The sequence below is a fragment of the Podarcis cretensis genome (genome assembly GCF_951804945.1).
Source record: "Podarcis cretensis genome assembly, chromosome: 7".
Lineage (NCBI taxonomy): Eukaryota > Metazoa > Chordata > Lepidosauria > Squamata > Lacertidae > Podarcis > Podarcis cretensis.
The window spans coordinates 6,685,353-6,706,566 of record NC_137176.1 but is presented as its reverse complement, the minus strand read 5'-3'; the positions used below and the strand labels follow the sequence as shown (position 1 = coordinate 6,706,566).

The 21,214-nt window shown below is 47.6% G+C and overlaps 1 protein-coding gene across 4 annotated transcripts in view; it reads right to left on the bottom strand.

Annotated features, from left to right (window-relative positions):
- Positions 1-15,950: 15,950 nt before the first annotated feature.
- Positions 15,951-21,214, bottom strand: part of PCDH1 (protocadherin 1) — an 85,107-nt gene continuing 79,843 nt past the window's right edge. For 3 of the 4 annotated variants that reach the window (XM_079983471.1, XM_079983472.1, XM_079983470.1), the window contains exon 5: positions 15,951-20,165. In XM_079983471.1, coding sequence (XP_079839597.1) covers positions 19,780-20,165 — 386 coding nt within the window. In that variant the 3' untranslated portion in view covers positions 15,951-19,779. The remainder of the gene's footprint in view (positions 20,166-21,214) is intronic. The other variant, XM_079983473.1, reaches the window with a different exon arrangement.

Below are 21,214 nucleotides of genomic sequence, written 5' to 3'. Positions count from 1 at the left end.
TGCGCTGCACTAAACCAGCCCAGCGCCGTGCAGGGACTTGCTGAGCGGTGCCAGAAATTGTGTCTGCGCACGCACAGATATAAGAAATCGCGTGTGCGCATGTCCAAACGCCGAAAACTGCTTCTGCGCAGGTGCGTCTGGGCATGTGCAGAAGCAATTTCCAGCGCCGCGGACATGCGCAGACACGATTTTCAGCATCACACTGCGCCAGTCCAGCCCACGGAAGATCTCCGTGGGAGTGATCCGGCCCTTGGCAGGTAAACCTTGCCGACCCCTGGACTAGGGCCTGGGCAAAAGGGGTTCAAATGCCCACTTCAGCCGTGAACCTCACTTGGGTGACCTTGGGCCAGTCACAGTCTCTCAGCCTAGCCTACCTTCCAGGGTAGTTGTGAGACTAAAATGGGAAGGAAGAGAAACGTGGGCAGGAAAGGTGGCATGTAAATGCACTAAAATTCTTAAGGATGAATTTTAAGCACTATCCATTCTGAAGGGAATCAGCCCCGAGTGCTCACTGGACGGACAGATCCTGAAGCTGAGGCTCCAATACTTTGGCCACCTCATGAGAAGAGAAGACTCCCTGGAAAAGACCCTGATGTTGGGAAAGATGGAGGGCGCAAGGAGACAGAGGATGAGATGGTTGGACAGTGTTCTCGAAGCTACCAGCATGAGTTTGACCAAACTGCGGGAGGCAGTGGAAGACAGGAGTGCCTGGCATGCTCTGGTCCACGGGGTCACGCAGAGTCGGACACGACTAAACGACTAAACAACAACAACAAATGCCCTAAAAAGAAATAAGATTTCTCAGTTAGTAAGCTGTAACTTTGGAGCAATGAAAGCTCCAGTTAAAGGCTGGAACCGAAACAGAAATGTCATGTAAAACACAGTCTCAGGCGGGGGCTGTTCGCTTATAGCCTCAACCTGGGGCCATTTACTGTGTAAGGAAGTGTACCGATTGCTGCTGGAAGGACTGAGTGCAGCGCTCAATTGTTGTTAATACTGTGGTGATGGTAGGATTTACTCTTTAAGTGGAGGTTGATGACCAAATCACCTTATTTAGAATAAAGTGGAACACACATTAGGCATAGGGAAAAAACACAGCCACCAGCAATCTATTCCTTCAGCTGCTTCAGGCTGCTCAGCTTTTTGTAAAACATGGACTGGAGCTGCTCTCGGCTCTGGTAAATTGGAGCACCTAAAATACAGACTGGATTCCCTTAACACTACAGTGATGACTGCTTGTCCCCCCCCCCCCAAAAAAAAACACCCTGTCTGCTTTTTAGCCTAGTAAATGAAAGGCAGTGATTCTATGCATCACGTGAATGACAATGACAGGGAGGGGTGGGTTATATTTCAGCTGTTGAAAAATTATCTTATTAAAAACAGGGATTCCTCACTGGCCAAGCAGCTGCACTCTGCACATGCTCATGCTGTGTATTTCTGAGGTCCATAATTCTTAGCTACACCTCCCCCAACATAAATGAATCCCTTTAGGCTGCAGCATGTTTTGATTGGCCTCACATTTTCCCTCTCCATAAGCCAAAATAGTGCACTTTCAGCCAACTAGCCATGGTTTGCAGCAAAAATACAACACTTAAATATAAGACTGAACAGTAGTTCAGTAGTACTTTGGAAAAAGAGTAAATATGCACAGGTTTTCATGGATTACCAAGAATAAGGCACCTGAGGCATTGTAGTTTGAGAAACGTCAACAGAAGGAGGATATTCTTTAGGAGACATTCTATATGACCAGATCTCCCCTCCCAGGTGGCATAGGACCCAGGGATCTGGGGTGCCATAATAAGTGGCTATTTTTGTTTCAGAGAAGGTGGAGGGAAGGGAAAATTGCAGTAGGTCTTAGGAAAAGCCTTGAAAAACAGGTTTAAAGAGGGGGAAAGATGCAAATCATTACCTATTCTTCCCAAACGGGTGCCACAGAGAGACCAGTAGAAGCGCTCAATTGTATCTTATTGCATCTTGACTAGATCTGCTTTAGAGTCCAAGCAGAGCAGAGGGTCATTGATTTGGTATTTTGCAAGTTTGCCAGAGCAAAAATAGGGAGAGCGGGGATGAGAGATCAATCATTACGGCCAGCCACCTAGCAATTGGCCTGTATGATTATTTGAATGCTTCTTCTTCTTTAGTGATCACTCGTAGCCGAGTAAGATTGTTTTCCATGAGCATGGGCTTAGCGGTGTGTCTGTAGGTGACTGTGGAGGCCAGTTCTGGATCCGCACGTCCCTCTACAGTGGGGACATAGATTTCCGGGCGAGAGTTGATCACAGTGAGGGTTTGCCAAATGTACCTTCCTCTTAGCACGTTTCTCCCTTTCATCCTGAGTTTGAGTGCCTTCAAAGTCCATGACACCTTTGGTAAAGGCTGTTCTCCAATGGGAGCACTCACAGGCCAGTGTTTCCCAATTCTCAGTGTTTATACTACATTTTTTAAGATTTGCCTTGAGAGCGTCTTTAAACCTCTTCTGTTGATCACCAGCATTATGCTTTCCATTTTCATGTTCAGAATAGAGCAGTTGTATACCTCAACGAAGTTGAAGGATCATTGCTTCAACACTGGTGATCTTGGCTTCTTCAAGTACACTGGCATCAGTTTGCCTGTCTTCCCATGTGATGTGTAAAAATTTTCGGAGACACCATTGGTGGAATTTTTCAAGGAGTGGTCCATGTTTCACAAGCGTACAGTAAGGTTGGTAGTACAATAACTTTGTAAACAAGTATTTTAAATGCATGGTTAGTCCACATCCACCACTGGGCATCAACCTCCATGTTATATACACACTCTTGACCTCAAGCATCCTGCCTGCAGTTTGGTGGTTACTAAGATTTTGCTTTTCCCCAGTCTCTACTTTTCCTCTCCTTCCCTGGCCTTCTCCCTCCACCCCAGCCAAGCTGTCTTAACTGTAGCATGTGAAGTGCTTTGGATTGTCTAATTCCACTGGGATGTGGGCTCGTGATTCTCCCATCTGCTTGTTCTGAGGCAGACATTAGCAGCGGCATTTTCACTGCACGAGCTTTAATGCCAGCAAATCTAATGAGATAAGAGCAAACGAGGGACACAGCAAGAGAGGACAGATAGTCTTCTTTCTGGCTGGCTATTTGTCCATTGAAGGTTGGCCATCTATTTCATTATTTCAGCCTTGAGAAGCCAGATGAAGAACCTTCTAGATGGATACACTACTATTAAGAGTAAAACAACATAAAATGGCAAACCCGTAACACCATGCCTTATCTTGTTAGGGCCTATGCACATGAAAGAAGATCCACATAAATATTCACAGAATCATAGTTCATAGAATCATCTAGTTCAGTGATGGCCAAACTTGGCCCTCCAGCTGTTTTGGGACTACAGTTTCCATCATCCCTGACCACTGGTCCTGTTAGCTAGGGATGATGGGAGTTGTAGTCCCAAAACACCTGGAGGGCCAGGTTTGGCCATCACTGATCTAGTTCAACCCTCTGCAATGCAAGAATCCTTTACCTTATGTGTGGCTTGAACCCATGGCTCTGAGATTACATGCCTCACACTCTACCAACTGAGCTAAAGATCACTTTGTAGTGCAATTCTCCACTCTGGATCTGACATTTAATCAGCCCAGGAGGATGGTGGTCTGCATGTGGAGGACTTTCTTTGAACTCCCTTTTCAAACCCTTTCCTAATGGGATTTCTTCTCCCCCTGCAGGCCGATACAACCACACGGTCCACCTGTGCAATTGGATGGATTCTTGAAAGCCTTTGGGAAGTTTCCACCTAGCATGGCTGGTGCTCCTGTTGACACCTTGACCAGTCTTTCAGAGATAGCTTAGACAAAAATTTTTCTTAAGAGAAATATTTTTATATGCCACAGCGGCGGCCCAAACACTAGTAGCAAAAAATTGGAAAGGGGAAAATGTTCCGACTTTAATGGAGCAGCAGAATAAACTACAAGCATATGTGGAAATGGTGCAATTGACCAACAGTTTAAGGAGTAATTCAAGACAAGAATTTGGAAAAAGAATGGGACAAATATAAGAGATATGTACAGAAATATGCCAGTGGTTTTATCATCTATGGCAACGCTTGATTGACCTTGGATAAAGAAACATATGGTAAATAAGATCAACGGTACAAATTGTTGTAAGAATGTATTAGAGAATATATAAAGAATAGAGTAATAATGGTAGGTACATTCACTATCAAAATAAAATTATACAATGGGAATTGACAGGAAGTCCAAAGTCCTTAGGATATTTTTTGTTAATAATTTTTGATGAGAATTTTTGTTAATGATCGCATAAAAGGTAACCTAAATACAGCAGAAGTTCAAGGTAAGAAAAGATAAAGTATGTGTTTTTCTTTTCTTTTTTTCTGCATATGATTGAAACTTCAATTTACTTTATGAGATGTATCATATATTTATGTAATGTATTGTAAGACTATTAATAAAGGGCGGGGGGACATATACCACAATTGCTCCCAAGGACCCTCTCCCAAGAGGTCACAGAGTTTGATGCTTGACTGGGTGAGTGGGAGCAATGAAGCAGCAGGGACAATGCTAAGAACACAGATGGAGGACGTCTTGAAGAACTCTTGGCTGAACTTGAGTTTAGAGCATGTTTTAGGGCAGGGGTAGCTAACCTTTTAAAGGCAGAGGGCCAGTATTGACCCAATGCTCTGGAGGGGCATTTCTGAACTGTAAAAGTGGGTGTGGCCTTTAAAAAAAATCATTGAGCAGCTTTCAACGTCTCTTGGGAGGCGTCCGTTTTTGGTATTACAGGGGTAAAGGTAAAGGACTCCTGACATTTAAGTCCAGTCGCAAACGACTCTGGGGGTGTGGCACTCATCTCGCTTTACAGGCCGAGGGAACCGACGTTTGTCCGCAGACAGTTTTTCCAGGTCATGTGGCCAGCAGGACTAAACCGCTTCTGGCAAACCAGAGCAGTGCACGGAAACGCCGTTTACCTTCCCGCCGGAGCGGTACCTATTTATCTACTTGCACTTTGACGTGCCTTCAAACTGCTAGGTGGGCAGGAGCTGGGACCGAGCAACGGGAGCTCACTCTGTCGCAGGAATTCGAACCGCCGACCTTCTGATCAGCAAGCCCTAGGCTCAGTGGTTTAGACCACGGCGCCACCCGCGTCCCAGTACAGTGGTAGTGGTCAGGAAAAAGAATTATTGCTTTTAAAAAACAGATAAAAGGGGCAGATTTTGTGGACTCCAGTGGATCCCCCAAACCAGCCCCCCCAAATTGACAACATAGTATTAAAGAAAGATACCTAAAGGAGCAATCATAAAGTAAATAAATAAATTCGAAAAATCAATTTGGTGGTGATGATGATGATGATGATAAATGAAATGGGGTGGGCATGGAGGGCCTCCAAGATTGACCACTTGGTGGGGCATGGGGCAAGAAGGGTTGATTGATTATGCTGGCAGTCTATCAGAAGACGCCATTGCTCCTCCTCTGGAAAAAGTCTCCAGAGCTCCCCTCCTCTGCATCCTCTCTCCACAAAACCACTGTGCAACGGGCTTGAGAAGGGAATTGCCATGCAACTCCATGTTGATTATTTAGATTCATTCCAGTTGGGTTTCCAGCCTGGTTTTGGCACTGAAGCAACACTGGTCACCCTGGTTGATAACCTGCAAAGGTATTTAAATATACCTTCCAGAAGAAACCAGAGGCCTTTCTCCTGGGCATGGTCGGCCAATTGGTGCGAAGGGAGGATAGAACTTTTTTTATGTACGCTACAACAGCAGCAAGAATACTCATCGCAAAGTATTGGAAGACACAAGAATTACCCACCCGAGAAGAATGGCAGACGAAAGTGATGGACTATATGGAATTGGCTGAGATGACTGGCAGAATCCGGGACCAAGGAGAAGAGTCGGTGGAAGAAGATTGGAAAAAATTTAAAGTATATCTTCAAAAATATTGTAAAATTAAGGACTGTTAGAAAGATGTTGGAAAAAGAAAATTAGGTGGTTTTGGTAGAAATGATATAAAGGATTAAGTAAAAATGAGTTGATGAAATTGATGAAAGAGAGGACGTTAAATTATAATATATTAAATTAAATTACTTAAATGAAAATAAGGTTGGAAGGATTTGCTGAAATAACGATTTGAACTAGAATACAAAATTGGGAGGTGTGAGGAGGTCAAGGAAATAAGTAAAGAAAGAAAGTTATGTAAAGGTTTAATCTGTTTCTTTTCTTTTTTAAGTGAATGTATTTTTATTTTGCTGTTTTACTCTTTTTTTTTTGTATTTTGTATTGTTCTTTTTTCTTTCTGTAACTTTTAAACTCCGAATAAATATTATTTAAAAATGATAACCTGCACTGGGGCTGGGGCTGTCATCTTCACTTCCTGGTCCAGCATATAAAGCTCTGCCAATTGCTTCAAGACACTGCTAAGACAACTGTTTGTTGTTTTCTGCTTTAGCTGCAGGGCAAAGTGTGGCTCTGAAACAGTACCCTTCCCTTCCCTTCTGTTTTGGAACCCCAGGCCTGTTCCTTCCATTTTGCTTGGACCACTTTAACCAGGGGTCAGAAAACTTTTTCAGCAGGGGGCTGGTCCACTGTCCCTCAGACCTTGTGGGGGGCTGGACTATATTTTGAAAAAGAAAAGAAAAAAAGAACGAATTCCTATGCCCCACAAATAACCCAGAGATGCATTTTAAATAAAAGCACACATTCTACTCATGTAAAGGTAAAGGTAAAGGGACCCCTGACCATTAGGTCCAGTGGTGGCCGACTCTGGGGTTGCAGCGCTCATCTCGCTTTATTGGCCGAGGGAGCCGGCGTACAGCTTCCGGGTCTTGTGGCCAGCATGACTAAGCCGCTTCTGGCGAACCAGAGCAGTGCACGGAAACGCCGTTTACCTTCCCGCTGGAGAGATACCTATTTATCTACTTGCACTTTGACGTGCTTTCGGACTGCTAGGTTTGCAGGAGCTGGGCCTGAGCAACGGGAGCTCACCCTGTAGCGGGGATTCGAACCGCCAACCTTCTGATTGGCAAGTCCTAGGCTCTGTGGTTTAACCCACAGCACCACCCGCATCCATATAAAAACACACTTATTCCTGGACGGTCCACAGGCCGGATTTAGAAGGCGACTGGGCTGGATCTGGCCCCTGGGCCTTAGTTTGCTTACCCATGACCTTGATGGTCATAGTTGTAAATGAATGAATGAATGTTTTGGCTTCTGTCAGCAGCCTGACAGCATTTTCTTTGTATCTTGGGACGCAATCACTTAGCACTAGTTTAAACACTCCTAGCTACATCTGCTGTATAAGGCAGCCACCATGCAGGGGCATTTTTCATGGGAGCACAATCTCATAAAGCTGGAAGCAAAAAGCCATTGATTCCAGCCTCTTCCTGTGCAACCCAATCAAAGCCCAATCAATCATCTATGAGGCCGGCACATTTTGTGCTGGCAATCCAGGTCACAGGAATAGTAACAGGAGCAGCAGAAATGTTCAGGAAGGTTTTTGGGCAGGGCTGCTGGGGTGGGATACACTCAGTTGGTATCCAAGGATCATTCCCCAAAAGATGGCTTCCCCTCTCCCCATATTGCAGGGCTAAGACTGGGCAGTGGGGTGGGAAACGTTGTCATTGATCCCTGGGAACAATCCCTGAAGAGGTGGCATGAGAGAGAGCTTTGTGTCTGGTGTCTGTGTTTGTGTGCATGGGCATATGTGTGTGCTGGTCATGCAGCCTTCAAGCTGACTGTCAATGTCAATGGAAATGGTTCACCAGTCCTGATCTAGGGATCCCTTTTCTCACTTGGGACCCCACCTAGGGGAACCTGGGACCCAACTCTGGATGACTTGATACCCATTCCCCATCACACCTCCTGATGCAACCACCTGAAATGTGATCAAATGACTCTATTTACTAAAACGAACAAAAAGGCAATTAAAAGTGCAATAAGGGGCGAGAAGTGTTTCCCTTTAGTTATGGTGAGAGGGGGAAAAGTTCAATTTCAAGATTCTATAGTTCATAGAAATGACGCTTGCTGAGCTAACACCTTGAAATTTTGCATACATGATCTGCACGATGAGGTCTACAACCATTTCAGATTTCAAACCAATCTGATGAAAATTGCCACTGGTACAGCAAATTAAAAAGTGCTGAAAATCGATCCTGCCCCATTTGTTTGTTTGTTTGAGAAATGATCCAGCACATTTCTTTCCAATCTTAGTGTGAATGACTTACGTACTTTATTCAGGTTTTCCATGGAAGACGATCATGCATTGGTTGGGAGAAGTTCTGATCAGCAGTTCAGAAGTTATTAAGCTTTCCCTGCCCCACTGAAGCCTATGGAAACCAAAGTACTGGCAGATCGCACAGGGCATGGTCAGATCCAAAAATGAAGCCACACGTCCCGTCAGAAGTGCAGTGCTTGCAGAGAGAGCCACCTAGTGGCTGCTATGTGCCATGCCTACTTTTTGTTGTTAAGGAATACTGTACATCAGTTTGGTCAGGCAAGGGCTTATCGATATTTCTGCAGGACATTTAATATTTCCAGCATTTAATGTGGGAACATGAGCTGTCATATAATATCCTAACCTCGTGCATTGCAAACTCCAACCCTACCCCTTAATTAGTGGTTGCAGTGTGGTAAGGTGTAGAATGAGGCTGTGCAGAAGCTTTTGGGAGTGTTCAGGATTCTTCTCCAGCATTTATCCACATGGAGGGATAATGACTGCAGCAATGTATCCCTTTGATATGCATGTCACAGCATCAGTCTCAGGTCAGGATTCTGCACGAGGTGCAGTTTCTGGATCAGTCAATAGGGAAGCCTCACATCGAGTGCAGCATTCAGGTCTTGAAGTCACCAGTGCCTAAACTGTGGTGATCAAACTATTTTGGTGCAGAAACAGTCACAGCTGCTTTACCAGCTGAAGCTAAGGAAAGGTGCTCCCGGCCACTGATAAACAAAATGGCTCATTTGCTCTTTCACCTCTTCTTGGAATAAGAGCCAGGCAGACCTCCGTTTAGCTTTTTAAAAATTATGCACAGATCCTTTATCTGCCAAGACCTGCACATATGTGCTTGCCTTGCCACTGCCAGGCAGAGAGAGCCATCGCCTAGGCTTTCTGTAGAGCCGACTGCGGAAGACTCAAGAGTACTTCAGACCAACAAACAGATACTGTTGCTACATACAATATGCAAATCAGATCCCCCCCCCTGCTGTGTATTTTGGGTTTCCACCATTTGACAATTATAATTTACATTCTTTTGAGGTTCTATACAGCGGCGTAGCGTGGGTTGTCAGCACCCGGGGCAAGGCAAGCAATTTGCGCCCCTAACCCCTAACCTGCCGCCGCTGCCAGCTTCTTCTTGCTGCTGCCTGGGCTGGTCGGCTGTGGTTCTCTCCCGCGCTCAGCGCTGCTGCGCTGGGCGGACGCTGCACTGTCCCTCCCCCAGATAGTCCCTCCCTCGCTCTCTCTCCGCTCTGCACCGCAACGCACGCCTGGCACCCTCCCCCTCCACAGTGGGCGGCGATCCGGCAGCTCGGATCGATTCGCACAGCCAGCACTGCAGTGAGAGAGAGTGAGCGAGCCAGGTAGGGGCAGAGAGCTGCGAGTGCGAGCGCGCCCTCCCAAAATGTTGCGCCCGGTGCGGCTGGCCCCCCTCTGTGCCCCCCACGCTACGCCACTGGTTCTATACCATGCCAAGTGTCCATACTTTCCAGGGACAGTCCTAGAATTACGAACAAGCAGGCAGTGGCTTCTGTTCCTTCTCACAACCATGTGGAAGAGCAGTCCCACGTGGCTCCTGTTGGTATGGTCAGACTCAGGGTTTGGGCCCCGGGAAGGTGCCTGACTTTTGATGCCTGACCCCGCTGTCAGTGCAAGTCTACGTGGCCTTAGCGGCTCAAATGCGCACTGGATTTTCCCCCTGTTAAGGTAATCTTGACCAATTACTCCCACGATGCTGTGAGAAATACAGACCTGAGTCTTGGCAGGGGTGCAGGCAGCTCTTTCATAGCTTTGTACCTTTCAGTCTGAAATTCAGAGACATCCTGAATGCAGCTTAAGATGCTTATGATCCCGGCTCATCGTTTTTGAGTGCCTCTGGTGAGCTCAGCTGCGGAACCTCAGAACGTTTTATTGCCAGTGCTATTTGCATGGGAAACTGATCCAGGGCTTTTGGACACCCAAGAGGAAGGACTGCCGGTTCAGAGATCTGGGATGAGCATTTCCAACACCAAGATGCAGAGCGAGTTGAGATGATGTGCTGCTTTTGAGGACAGAGCAGTCACACGAAGTCCAGGGTGTCTGGAAGCCCACTGTACCTGCCAGCATTGAGATCCAGCCAAGGGACAGCAAGGGATACCCAAGCATAATATCAAGACATCTGTTATGTACTGAGTTGAATAGGATCCAAACTGCAGCAGTCTGATTGGTCCTAGAATAGGATCCAAATTGCAGCAGTCTGATTGGTCCTAGAACAATGCAGCAGTATGATTGGTTGGCAGGAACCACCCAATCATGCTCCAGATATAAGTGAATCCACAACCTGATTGGCTTACAGTAGAATTCCAGAATTAGCCAATCATGTGCAGCCCATTGTGTAAATAATGTATATAAAGCAGATACTTTGAGGGGACTTTCATTCATTCCTCCTCACCACTATGAGCTGAATAAAGAGCATGAAATCACTTTGCGACTCTGAGTATATTTCAACATCCTTCAAGGCTCCTTCCTTCATCTGCTCCTTTATTTTCTGTGAGTAATTGCTGTAGAGAGTCTGGCTTTTCAATCCTGCCTCTTGCTGTAGATTAGATTCAGTTAGGAAATGGCTGAGTATGCGCAGGTCTCTCATATATCCCTGATTGCCATGGCTATGGAAGTCTCCAGTTTTGCAGACCACATGCCTAAACAAGGCATAAACAGGTTATGATGTCACTTGTTTGAATGCTACATTGCTCCCATCGGATATGTTGTCATGTGAATTTCACCAACTATTCTGCAAGGCATTGGGTAGGGGAATTTTTAAACAGTTCAGAAAGGAAAATTCTCAGAAAAATGTCTCAGAAAAATCTCTTCCAATAAATTTAGATTCATATAATTCTGAAGAAAATCATATTAGTAATTCAAACTGATGGATGAAAAAAGCAAGGCTAAGAAAGGCTGACTGGAGGGAGTAGGGGCCAAGCCCATTTTTGCTTTCAAAAATATTAATATATACAGTATTAGGTTAGATCAACAGCTGTACCTAAAATTCACCACCCTACCTTGAGATGTTGAAATAGAAGTGTGGTTTTTTTATTCTCCTAGGTGAGGTCCAACAAGAAAACGCTACTCCTCTGTGCATTGAAATGTCACATTTGCACATGAATCCTGCAATTCTCAAATGCTTCTGCTTCCTCTATGAGCACCTAAGGGTGGCAAAGCCCCACTTTTAATTATCCTGAAGCCCTTTTGTTGAAATACAAAGGAAGAACAGGGTGTAAGTCGTGGAAATAAGGAACTGAAAAAAATAAATAAAACCATAAAGCAATTTTCAAATAATAAATTCTAAGGAGGCGGCCACCTCCCCCTGTCTACACTTATTTTTACTTTGATCAGGATTTCCTCCTCTTCTCAGTCACACACTATGTGTCAGCGCCTTGAAAGAAAAGTCGTTCCCTTCTGCTGACAACCCCCCCCCCCACTCCACCGGGTTTCCTTTTCAGACAATAGCTATTCTGGTCTCCCTTTGCGGATTTCCTTCCAGTGAATCGCACCAAGCCGTCAACTCAATGGCTCCCTTCCCCATTCCAATCTAGTAAAGCTAGCAGGGAAAGGCTGGATATAAGCACACCTGGTATCACAGGGGACAAGAGATTGCCCAGAGTTCAGCAGGCAGGCTCAGCCTCTGGTCATTTAGCACCGAAGGCAAAATATTACATTGCGTAGTCAGGTGCTTTCCTCCCATTATGGTGGGCCCTTCTCCCACAACTTGGGCTATGGTCCTCATCATGACACGTGTTTTTATTGGGATCGTCACCTCCAGCCTGCTCCTCTCTGTGAAATCCAGCTCCCGTGTCCCATCTGCTGATATTTGTCCCTTGCACCAAATTCTGGCAATAACCGCAACAACATCTACAGTGTAATTCTATGCTTGTCTACTGCATTTGAGGTACAGTGGTACCTTGGGTTAAGAACTTAATTCGTTCTGGAGGTCCATTCTTAACGTGAAACTGTTCTTAACCTGAGGTACCACTTTAGCTAATGGGGCCTCCTGCTGCTGCTGCACCTCAATTTCTGTTCTCATCCTGAAGCAAAGTTCTTAACCCGAGGTACTATTTCTGGGTTAGCGGAGTCTGTAACCTGAAGCGTCTGTAACCTGAAGCGTCTGTAACCAGAGGTACCACTGTATTTCTGGTATTTCACCTGACTGAAATAATTCTTGGCAACCCTGTGGGGCCCTCCCCCATCCTGTTTGGCTGCCGTCCAAAGCATAGTTACTTGAAAAGCTCAGTTAGTAACGTTCATGTTCACCTTCAATAGCATTCATGACAAAGAAAATGTGTGTAGGTTTGATTTTTGTATACTCGGCTTTGCCATGAATTCTCCAGCTGTTAAAGGTCCATTAGGTCCAGTCGCGGACGACTCTGGGGTTGCGGCGCTCATCTCACTTTACTGGCCGAGGGAGCCGGCGTACAGCTTCCGGGTCATGTGGCCAGCATGACTAAGCCACTTCTGGCGAACCAGAGCAGCACATGGAAACGCTATTTACCTTCCCGCTGGAGCGGTACCTATTTATCTACTTGTACTTTGACGTGCTTTCGAACCGCTAGGTTGGCAGGAGCAGGGACCCAGTTTGATATACGTTTGTTTTCTCCAACCAACCTACCAACCTGTCCCCCGGCAAGCTCTTACATAAGTGGGAAATGCCCAGCATAGAGAAGTAGCTCTATATGTGCTCTCTATGTGTTTCCTTTGACAGAAAATGATTTTAACTACATTTTACTTCCAGTAATGTGGAGGTACAGTGGGTCTACCTTATCAAAGGCAAAAACGCATAGAGGGGAACCCCCAGAACTGCTCCCAACCTCATGAGATGGTGGGCTGCTTACCTTGTGCAATGGAAGGGGGGGATATAAATAAATGGGACAGCAGAGAATGGTTTTCCATTAATCTATTTGCTTCTCCCTGCCCACTAAAGCAAGCACATCTGGTTAAGGGATGAAGCTCCCCAAGTTGACAAGTAAAGGGAGCACAAGTGGTAGACTTATGGTACACATCAGGGGAGATCCAGGGCTGATTCAACATCACTTGGCCCAAGATCCTGCTGAACTGATCTGACTTTTCTAGATTTGGGTTTGGCTGAATCCAGTGCACAGCCCTGCTAGTTACCTCCAAAGATTGCTGGTGGGAGATACGCTCCCCCTACATGGATTTTGGGAAATGCTATCAAGAGATCTCCATTGGCTTGTGCTGGGGAAGGCATAGATCCGGGTTAAAAAACAGACCCAAACTCCTTTCCCAAATCACTGGGGTGCCCTGGGGAAATGATTCACTGAGAACAGGGCCAGTCCACCCATGAGGTACATCTGGCAGGATCTTTCCCCCACCCCAGCGGGACCAGCACCCACCCTTGCCACCACATGATCCCAGTAAGCGAGGCTTGCGAAGTGGGGAGGCTGGTACCAGAGCCATAGCTAGGTGATCTTGCGCCCCTGGCAAAACTGCCCAGATTGCGCCCCCAAATTAGCTCTTCTTTCCGCCTCCACTCCAACCCTCCCTCCCATTCAATTCACCCTCTTTTCTTATAAGGCAGTAATCAATATTTTTATTTATGGACATATTTTTAAGCCGATTTTGTGCACCCCCTTGCCTGCGCCCCTGGCGGGGGCCCACCTCACCACCACCCCTGGGCGGCACCTCCCTATTTTTCCTCAGGTGGCCAAACAGGTCCCTGCCATCATAAGTAAAGATCTCCCCACCTTTCTAAAATTCCGGGCACAGAGCCGTCTTTCCCATAGGGCTTAGTGGTGCATCGCTCCAGGGCGCTGGCCTCTCAAGGGCACCCCGGCAAGTGGGGGAGCTGTGGGGCTTTGCCGGCGGCCTCCCCTTTCCCTGCATGTCCGCCAGCTGCACCTCGCCAACCATAAGGCTGGCAGGTGTGCAGCTTTCCTCCCAAGCCTGTGGGGCTCGCTCTCCTCCCGAGGAGGCTTGGGAGGGGTGCAACTTCACTACCAAGCCACTGCAAGGATCGCGCAGTGGCATGGGGAAGAGTTGCACCCCCCCAATGGCTGGCAGTGTGCAGCTACGGCCACCCCAACACTATCCATGGTAATTTGGGGGCGCTGGGCGGATATTTGCACCCAAGTGCCGCATCTGCTAAAGACGGCCCTGTCTGGGCATTTACCCAGGCAGCCTGGTTTCAGTTCGGGAAACAGGAATCCAGGAAAACTGCTCCATGCTGCAGCTACTCTGTGGGTGTCCCAGGTGTGGGGCAAACAGCTTTCCCAGATGAGAAACAATATCCCTGAGGTCAGGCGGAACCCCACTTCCCCACTTGATCTATCTTGTCTAGGCTGAGTTTCAGTTTATTCGCTCTCATCCAGCCATATTGCTGACCTTAGACACTTCTTAAAACAGCCCCCCAGGGTGGGGGAATTGGCTCAGGGCAGCAGGACACACAAGGGATACTTTAAATTTTATTCCACCGGGCCATTTCCTTGCCACTGAAGCTGCTAAAAGCCTCACAGGGGATGATGGATGGAGGGAGGGACTTGATACAACACAGACTATTGGCACAACACAAATAAAGACTATTAAAATTATTTATTAAGCTTATAGTTAAAGCTAGCATGGTTAAGAGTGTTGGACTAGGACCTGAAGCGCCGGACTTGGGCATAAAGCTCACTGGGTAACCTTAGGCCAGTCACTGCCTCTAAGCCTAACCTATCTCACAGGGTTGTTGTGGTGATTAAATGACAGGGAGAACCATGCAGCTCCTTGGAGGAAAAACTGGAACATAAATGCAATAATTGAATAAATAAAATGAAATGAAAATTTCATGGACTAGAGTTCCACTTCATCATATGCATAATTATCCTTCATTGGATCAACAGTGAAGTAGATCCACATTATGCCAGAATAAAATCGGTCCAGTATACCTGAAGGAGCGTCTCCACCCCCATCGTTCTGCCCGGACACTGAGGTCCAGCTCCGAGGGCCTTCTGGCGGTTCCCTCGCTGTGGGAAGCCAAGTTATAGGGAACCAGGCAGAAGGCCTTCTTGGTGGTGGCACCTGCCCTGTGGAATTCCTTCCCACCAGATGTCAAAGACAAAAACAACTCCCAGACTTTTAGAAGACATCTGAAGTCAGCCCTGTTGAGGGAAGCTTTTAATGTTTAATAGACTATTGTGTTTTACTATTCTGTTGGAATCTGCCCAGAGTGGGCGGGGTATAAATAATAAATGATGATGATGATGATGATGATGATGATTAAATTTCCAGCCTTTAACATTTTGCCAGCCTTTAACATTTTGCCAGCCTTTAACTTCTGTCTGCAAAATGCCTTATGAGAACTTTGCCCTGAAAGGCAAGTCAGATATATTTAAACTAAGTTTATAAGAGGCTACATGACTGTTTTTTTTCCTGCTATGAAAATGGGCATAATATGGATGTCTTTCCCTCCTGTGGGACAAATATCAACTGGCAGGGGACACTGAGCTGGGAGAATTCATTGAATTCCCTTCCCTCCTTCTGGTGCTACTGCTCCAGGCTAACTAACCCTTATTCACAGCCTCGTGGTGTTTTACACACACACAACCACACACACAGAGAGAGAGAGAGACAGAGAGAGAGAGAGGGAGAGAGAGAGAGATAGATCTAGTCATGGGTCTTCCTGGTTGCATATTTTGTCCTTCAGAAATGATATGAAAAGAAGCCCACGGTATATATATCTGACACCTCACCTAACTGATCTGCTGAGACAATAAATCAGATCAAGCCAGAAGGTTTTCACATTTTTATTGTAAAGCTCTGGGAGGGCTAATTACAGTGGAGTTTGTCATCTGACAGCTCAGCAAACAAACAGAATGGAAGAGAACAGAAAAGGGCTCACGAGGCGTCATGCTCACTGTTCCAAACAAAAAGGATTACAAGGGAATCAATTGTGCTCATGGCGCCTGGGGAGAACGAAGCCCCGGGCCCCAAAGCCTTCCCAGTGCAAGGGAAATCCGTCACATTGAGAGCAATACAACCTTAGCAAGAGAGGCAGCGCCTAAACATAGGTCACCATCTGAAAAATAGTTGGGTACTCTTTATTCTGCCGTAGGATTCCTCCTTTTAGAAAAAGCTACACCTGCATGTACATAAAACTGTACAAAAAACAAGGCATCACAAGCAAGGAACTGAAATCTCATATAAATAGAACCAACACGAAGAGCTACAAAGGGGTCACTTGGCTCCATCTTACACAGCTGGCCTGTGCCTGGCCTCCCACCTTTGGTTTTACCCCTGGCTTGTCCTAGTGCAGTGCTCAAAAGGTCCTTCCCTCCCCCCTCACCCTTCAATGTGCTTGTCTAGCCCAGGACCCTTGAGCTGCTCCTCCTCCTTCTTCTCTGCGCACATAGGCTCTCTCCTTCTGGCTTCGACTTGTGCAAAATGAGCTTCTCCTGGTGGCACCTGGGCTCTTGGAGATCGCCTGCACCACCCTGTGGCACCTCCCTATTCCGTGGCCTTTCAGCCCAATGGCACTACCGCTGTCCCCCCAAAACATCCTCACCTCTTCTGCTGCACGTGGGAGGCAGCTATGTCTTGAACGTGGTTTTCCTCATGGTTTTCCTTCATGGGACCAGAGACCAAGCCCCCTTCTCTTTCCTCCCTCTGCCTTCTTTTATCCGATTTTCCAGGGGCAAACCAAGAGGGAAGAGGTGGAAGACTTTACACACACACTCACACTCTCTCTCACACACACACCTGTCAGATACCATCAGATACACCAGTGTGGATTGATCCAGCCTGTCATTCACATTCACGTATCGGCCTTTGCCTACCTAAGAAGGGGACAAGCAACCCTAGCCTGCTTGATACATGCTCATTTTGCTCCACGGAGCCCTGTGGCAAATGCATCCATGGATGGCAAGCAGCATTCGGCTGAGGGCAGCCTTAAAATGCCCATTGTCAAGTGAAAGGCTTTTCCATTGTGTTCTTTTTGCTTTCTTTCAGCAGGCCCAACTTATGGGCAGGCCTATTTGAATGTCCCATTCCATAGGCATTATTATTATTATTATTAAAAATGAAATAAGGTAACCTTACCTGGGAACCACAGGTATTCTCTGGTGAGTGAGCCTGGCTCCCATCTATGCCTTCCACAGCAGGGAAGTAATAATACGGAAGAGCAAGAGGGTCCCTGCCCCTCTCCACCTTAGAATGGCACTTTAAAGTGTCTGGAAAGGACAATGTATGGTTCAGGATGGGTGGCTGAAATCCCTTTGATCCCTGGGCAGAGCAGATATAAGCTTGTGTTTGAGTGGGTATGGAAAGAACAGCCATTTCCAGCTCCTTTGAGGTCAAAGCTCACCACTGGCCACCCAGCCTCTTGGTACCAGAATAAATAGGTAGTGCAAGGCGCCCCCTACCATCTGTGAGTTGCTTCTGGACCAGCCCTGAGTCTCAGAGATGTAGGCAACAGAACAGGAAAGTCCTTTGCTCTCGTGCAGACTGCAAATCACCAGGGATCGCAAATGGAGGACTCTAGTACTGAGATCCAGACACCTAATTCTCTGGTTGGTGGCAGCCATTGAAGGAAGCTGCTTGTTTGCTCTGTTCTGCACTTTGGTGTCACCAATGCCGATGGTCAGAAGATGATAGTTTAGCAACCTACTTGGTGGGAGCCAGATGACACAATGGGACAAGAGGGTCCTATAAAGTTTCTGGCTCTGGCCTGGCTGTTCAGTCTTGGAGACTGCTCCTCCCCACCTACCTGCTTCCAGACTGTCAGCCCGGACACACACACACACACACACACACACACACACACACACACACAACTGTACCACAAAAGCTAAGGAGAAGTATCCCTGCAGATACCACGAGGTGTTTCCCCCCTTCTCCCCAGATCCATGCAACAGAGAAAGTTGAACAGAGACACAGCAAAGGGTGACGACCAGCCTGCCTCCTGCAGCCCAGCTAAGAAGAACACATCCATGACCCATGGCAAAATGTGGGGAGGGGGCAGGGTCTATGGGCACCAGAAGAACCAAGTCCAATGCAGGGGACCAAGAGGGCTGAGCTGGGCCCAACAAGTATCAGTGGTCAGGTGAACAGAGGTCCCACACTGGAGTTTGTACCAATGAACGTTGTGCGGGGCAAACAGTTGTGTCCTCCATTGCCATGCAGATTGGAATGAAGCTCCACCGCTCGCAGGGTGGACAGGTTGATGGGCAGGGATGGCCACGAGCTCTTGGCTATATGGAGCCAGGTCCAATTAAGTCAGGACACCTACGAGCAACTGAAGAACCAAGTTACTTGAGCAGCCCATGGGTGGCTGGAGGTGGAAGAGTGCCCCTCGCCCAACTGGGGCTGGTCTTTTCACCCATCCAAGGGGACAACCCACTTCAGGGATCAATGCTTCCAAGGGTAGTTCCATTATTTGTTATAGGGCCCTGCTGGAACCACGATACCACCAGAGAGTTCCTATGTGGCTAAACCTGTGGCACCCAAAGAGAACATTGGAGCCCTTGAGGCTGGCTCTCTGGTCTCAAGGCAGAGGGAGGGAGGGGGGTGACTCCAGCATACAGAGGCCTCGTGGCCCCCAATGTGACCCTGAGTCAAAGCTCCATTCACAAAGGCAATGGTGGCTTACAGGCAGACTTTTCAAAGGCCGGGATCATGGCGCTGGGGCCCAGTGACCCCATGGGAGTTCCCTGCCTCGCGTGAGGCAGAAGAGATACTGGGAAGTTAGGGTGTTGGACGTCTCTTCCACCTTTCCAGCTGGCCTTAGCTCCACTGTCCAGGGGGCAGGGGCAAAGGAGGACCAGATGAAAGCCACAACCAGCAGCTCTAAGGCTCCTCCTCCTCCTCACATGTGACGAGAAGAGTTGCTGAAGTCTGGAAAGAGGTTGGGGTTGAAAGCTCTGCAATGCCCTTCCGCCCAGTCCTGGCGACCGGCCAGAGCTCTCCCCTCACCAGCCAGTGCCCCATCCTTTTTACACTGTGGAAGGTGAGGGTGGGCTGTTGGAAGCACTTGCTCCCATGTGCTCTTCTGTGTGGTGAAAGATTCAAGCTGGAAATTGCTCCCTGTGGTTTTGTTTTGTTTCAAAGTCTTTTTGTTTCAAGGACAATAAAACTTCTGATCAGGCAGGACGCAAATGTCATTCCTAAGATTCATATTTACAGGAGTCTACAGTAACAAGAGAGGCAGCTTTTCCCCCTGGACCTGCGCCAGGTGCCCTTGGCCCTGTGCCCAATGGACTCCACCAAGTCTACGTGGACCTTTGGTAACTCAGCCCTTCCCCCCACCCCCAGCCCTGAAGCCATGAGGCCAAGCCCTCTTCGCTACGTTCCTCTCTCCCTCCTTCCAGGCATCTAGGGACCACTCTACTGAGAGCTTGGTAATTCATGTTGACATCGGTTCTCTTGCCCTGGGAGCAATGAGTTCATAAAAAAGTGTTCCTGTGCCCAGGGCCTGGGCAAGGCATTCTCACCTGGCAGGCACAGAACCACCAATGCGAGCGATAAAGCATCACAGTTTGAAAAGTCCCTTCTTTTTATTCTTCTTTGAAATCCAGACACTGGTCTGAGGTGTTTCACAGGCACCTTCCACGGTCCTCTTCAACTCACAGGTAGATCTCCCGCTTGGCAGTTTGGGACGATGGTGTGGTGGCTGCCTGGAAGTCCGAGGTCTGGGTCAGAGGGATTTCCTCCATGGGGGAGTCCTTGCAGGGCTCATGGCTACTGTTGGAGAAGGCACTGTACGTGGGGAGCAGGTGGAGGTTAGCCATTTTGGTGTTGCGCTCTTCTGAGAGTCTGGGGCTGCCATTCCCAACTTGTTCTTGACTCCCTCTGTCTTGATAAGGCACAAATGTGGAGAGTTTGAGGGCGTTCTTGGGCCTCCGGCTTGGAGAGGACTGACCTGGCATCCAGCAGGTGTCAGAGTGACCAAACTCTGTGCATTCCCGGGTGCAGTTCCCTGTCATGGCTACGTCAGGCAGAGGCCGGAGATCTGCACAACACAACAACAACAACAAAAAAAGGAAGGAGAGGGAGGAGGATTAAACACACATAGAGACACAGTGCACAGTCTGAGAAGCTGCTATGGCCAAACTTCAGGCAAATCATGCCTGGGAGTAAACACCCTCAGGAGCCATCTTCCTCACCAGTCTTTTCCATTATTGCAGTGCTGCATTTGTCACAGAAGAAGTCCTAGAAGTGAGGACTGGAGCAGAGGCAGAGTTAGGGAGCACAACTGGTTCAGACACTCTGGGCACAGAGCCTTGGGGGGGGGGCGCACCACTAGGATGCAGAATGCAAGGCGAGAGGGTGCCAAATTTTGGCGTTGCGCAGGGCGCCGCTGAAAGTTGAGGACCCAAGGTCTGCAACTGACTAGAGAGTCAAGCAAAGCACTAGCCCTCATGGGTTAGGTGAGTTGCATTACTATAAAGGTAAAGGGACCCCGACCATTAGGTCCACTCGTGGCCGACTCTGGGGTTGCTCATCTCGCTTTGTTGGCCAAGGGAGCTGGCATACAGCTTCCGGGTCACATGGCCAGCATGACTAAGCCACTTCTGGCGAACCAGAGCAGCACACGGAAATGCCATTTACCTTCTACTTGCACTTTGACGTGCTTTCGAACTGCTAGGTTGGTAGGAGCTGGGACTGAACAACGGGAGCTAACCCCGTCACGGGGATTCGAACCGCCAACCTTCTGATTGGCAAGTACTAGGTTCCGTGGTTTAACCCACAGCGCCTCCTGTTTCCCATTGTATTACAGGCAAAAAGACTGAGGCCTGGTCCAGACAACAGAATGAGGCTGGACTGATATATAGCTGAGTCCAGATGGGGCAAAATGAACTCTAACACTTCAGACTGTAGCAGAGGGATCAGATGCGTGACTGCTCTTCTACATTAGGAAAATCTTTACATGCTAGAGAGAAAATTGTTTTTTTACCTGCAGATTTTAAACTTTTTTTTTTTTAAAAAAAGGGCATTCTTCCCACTTAAAGAGTCTGAAATGGCTATACAGTCTACCTCCTCCGAGATTCTTTCATATTA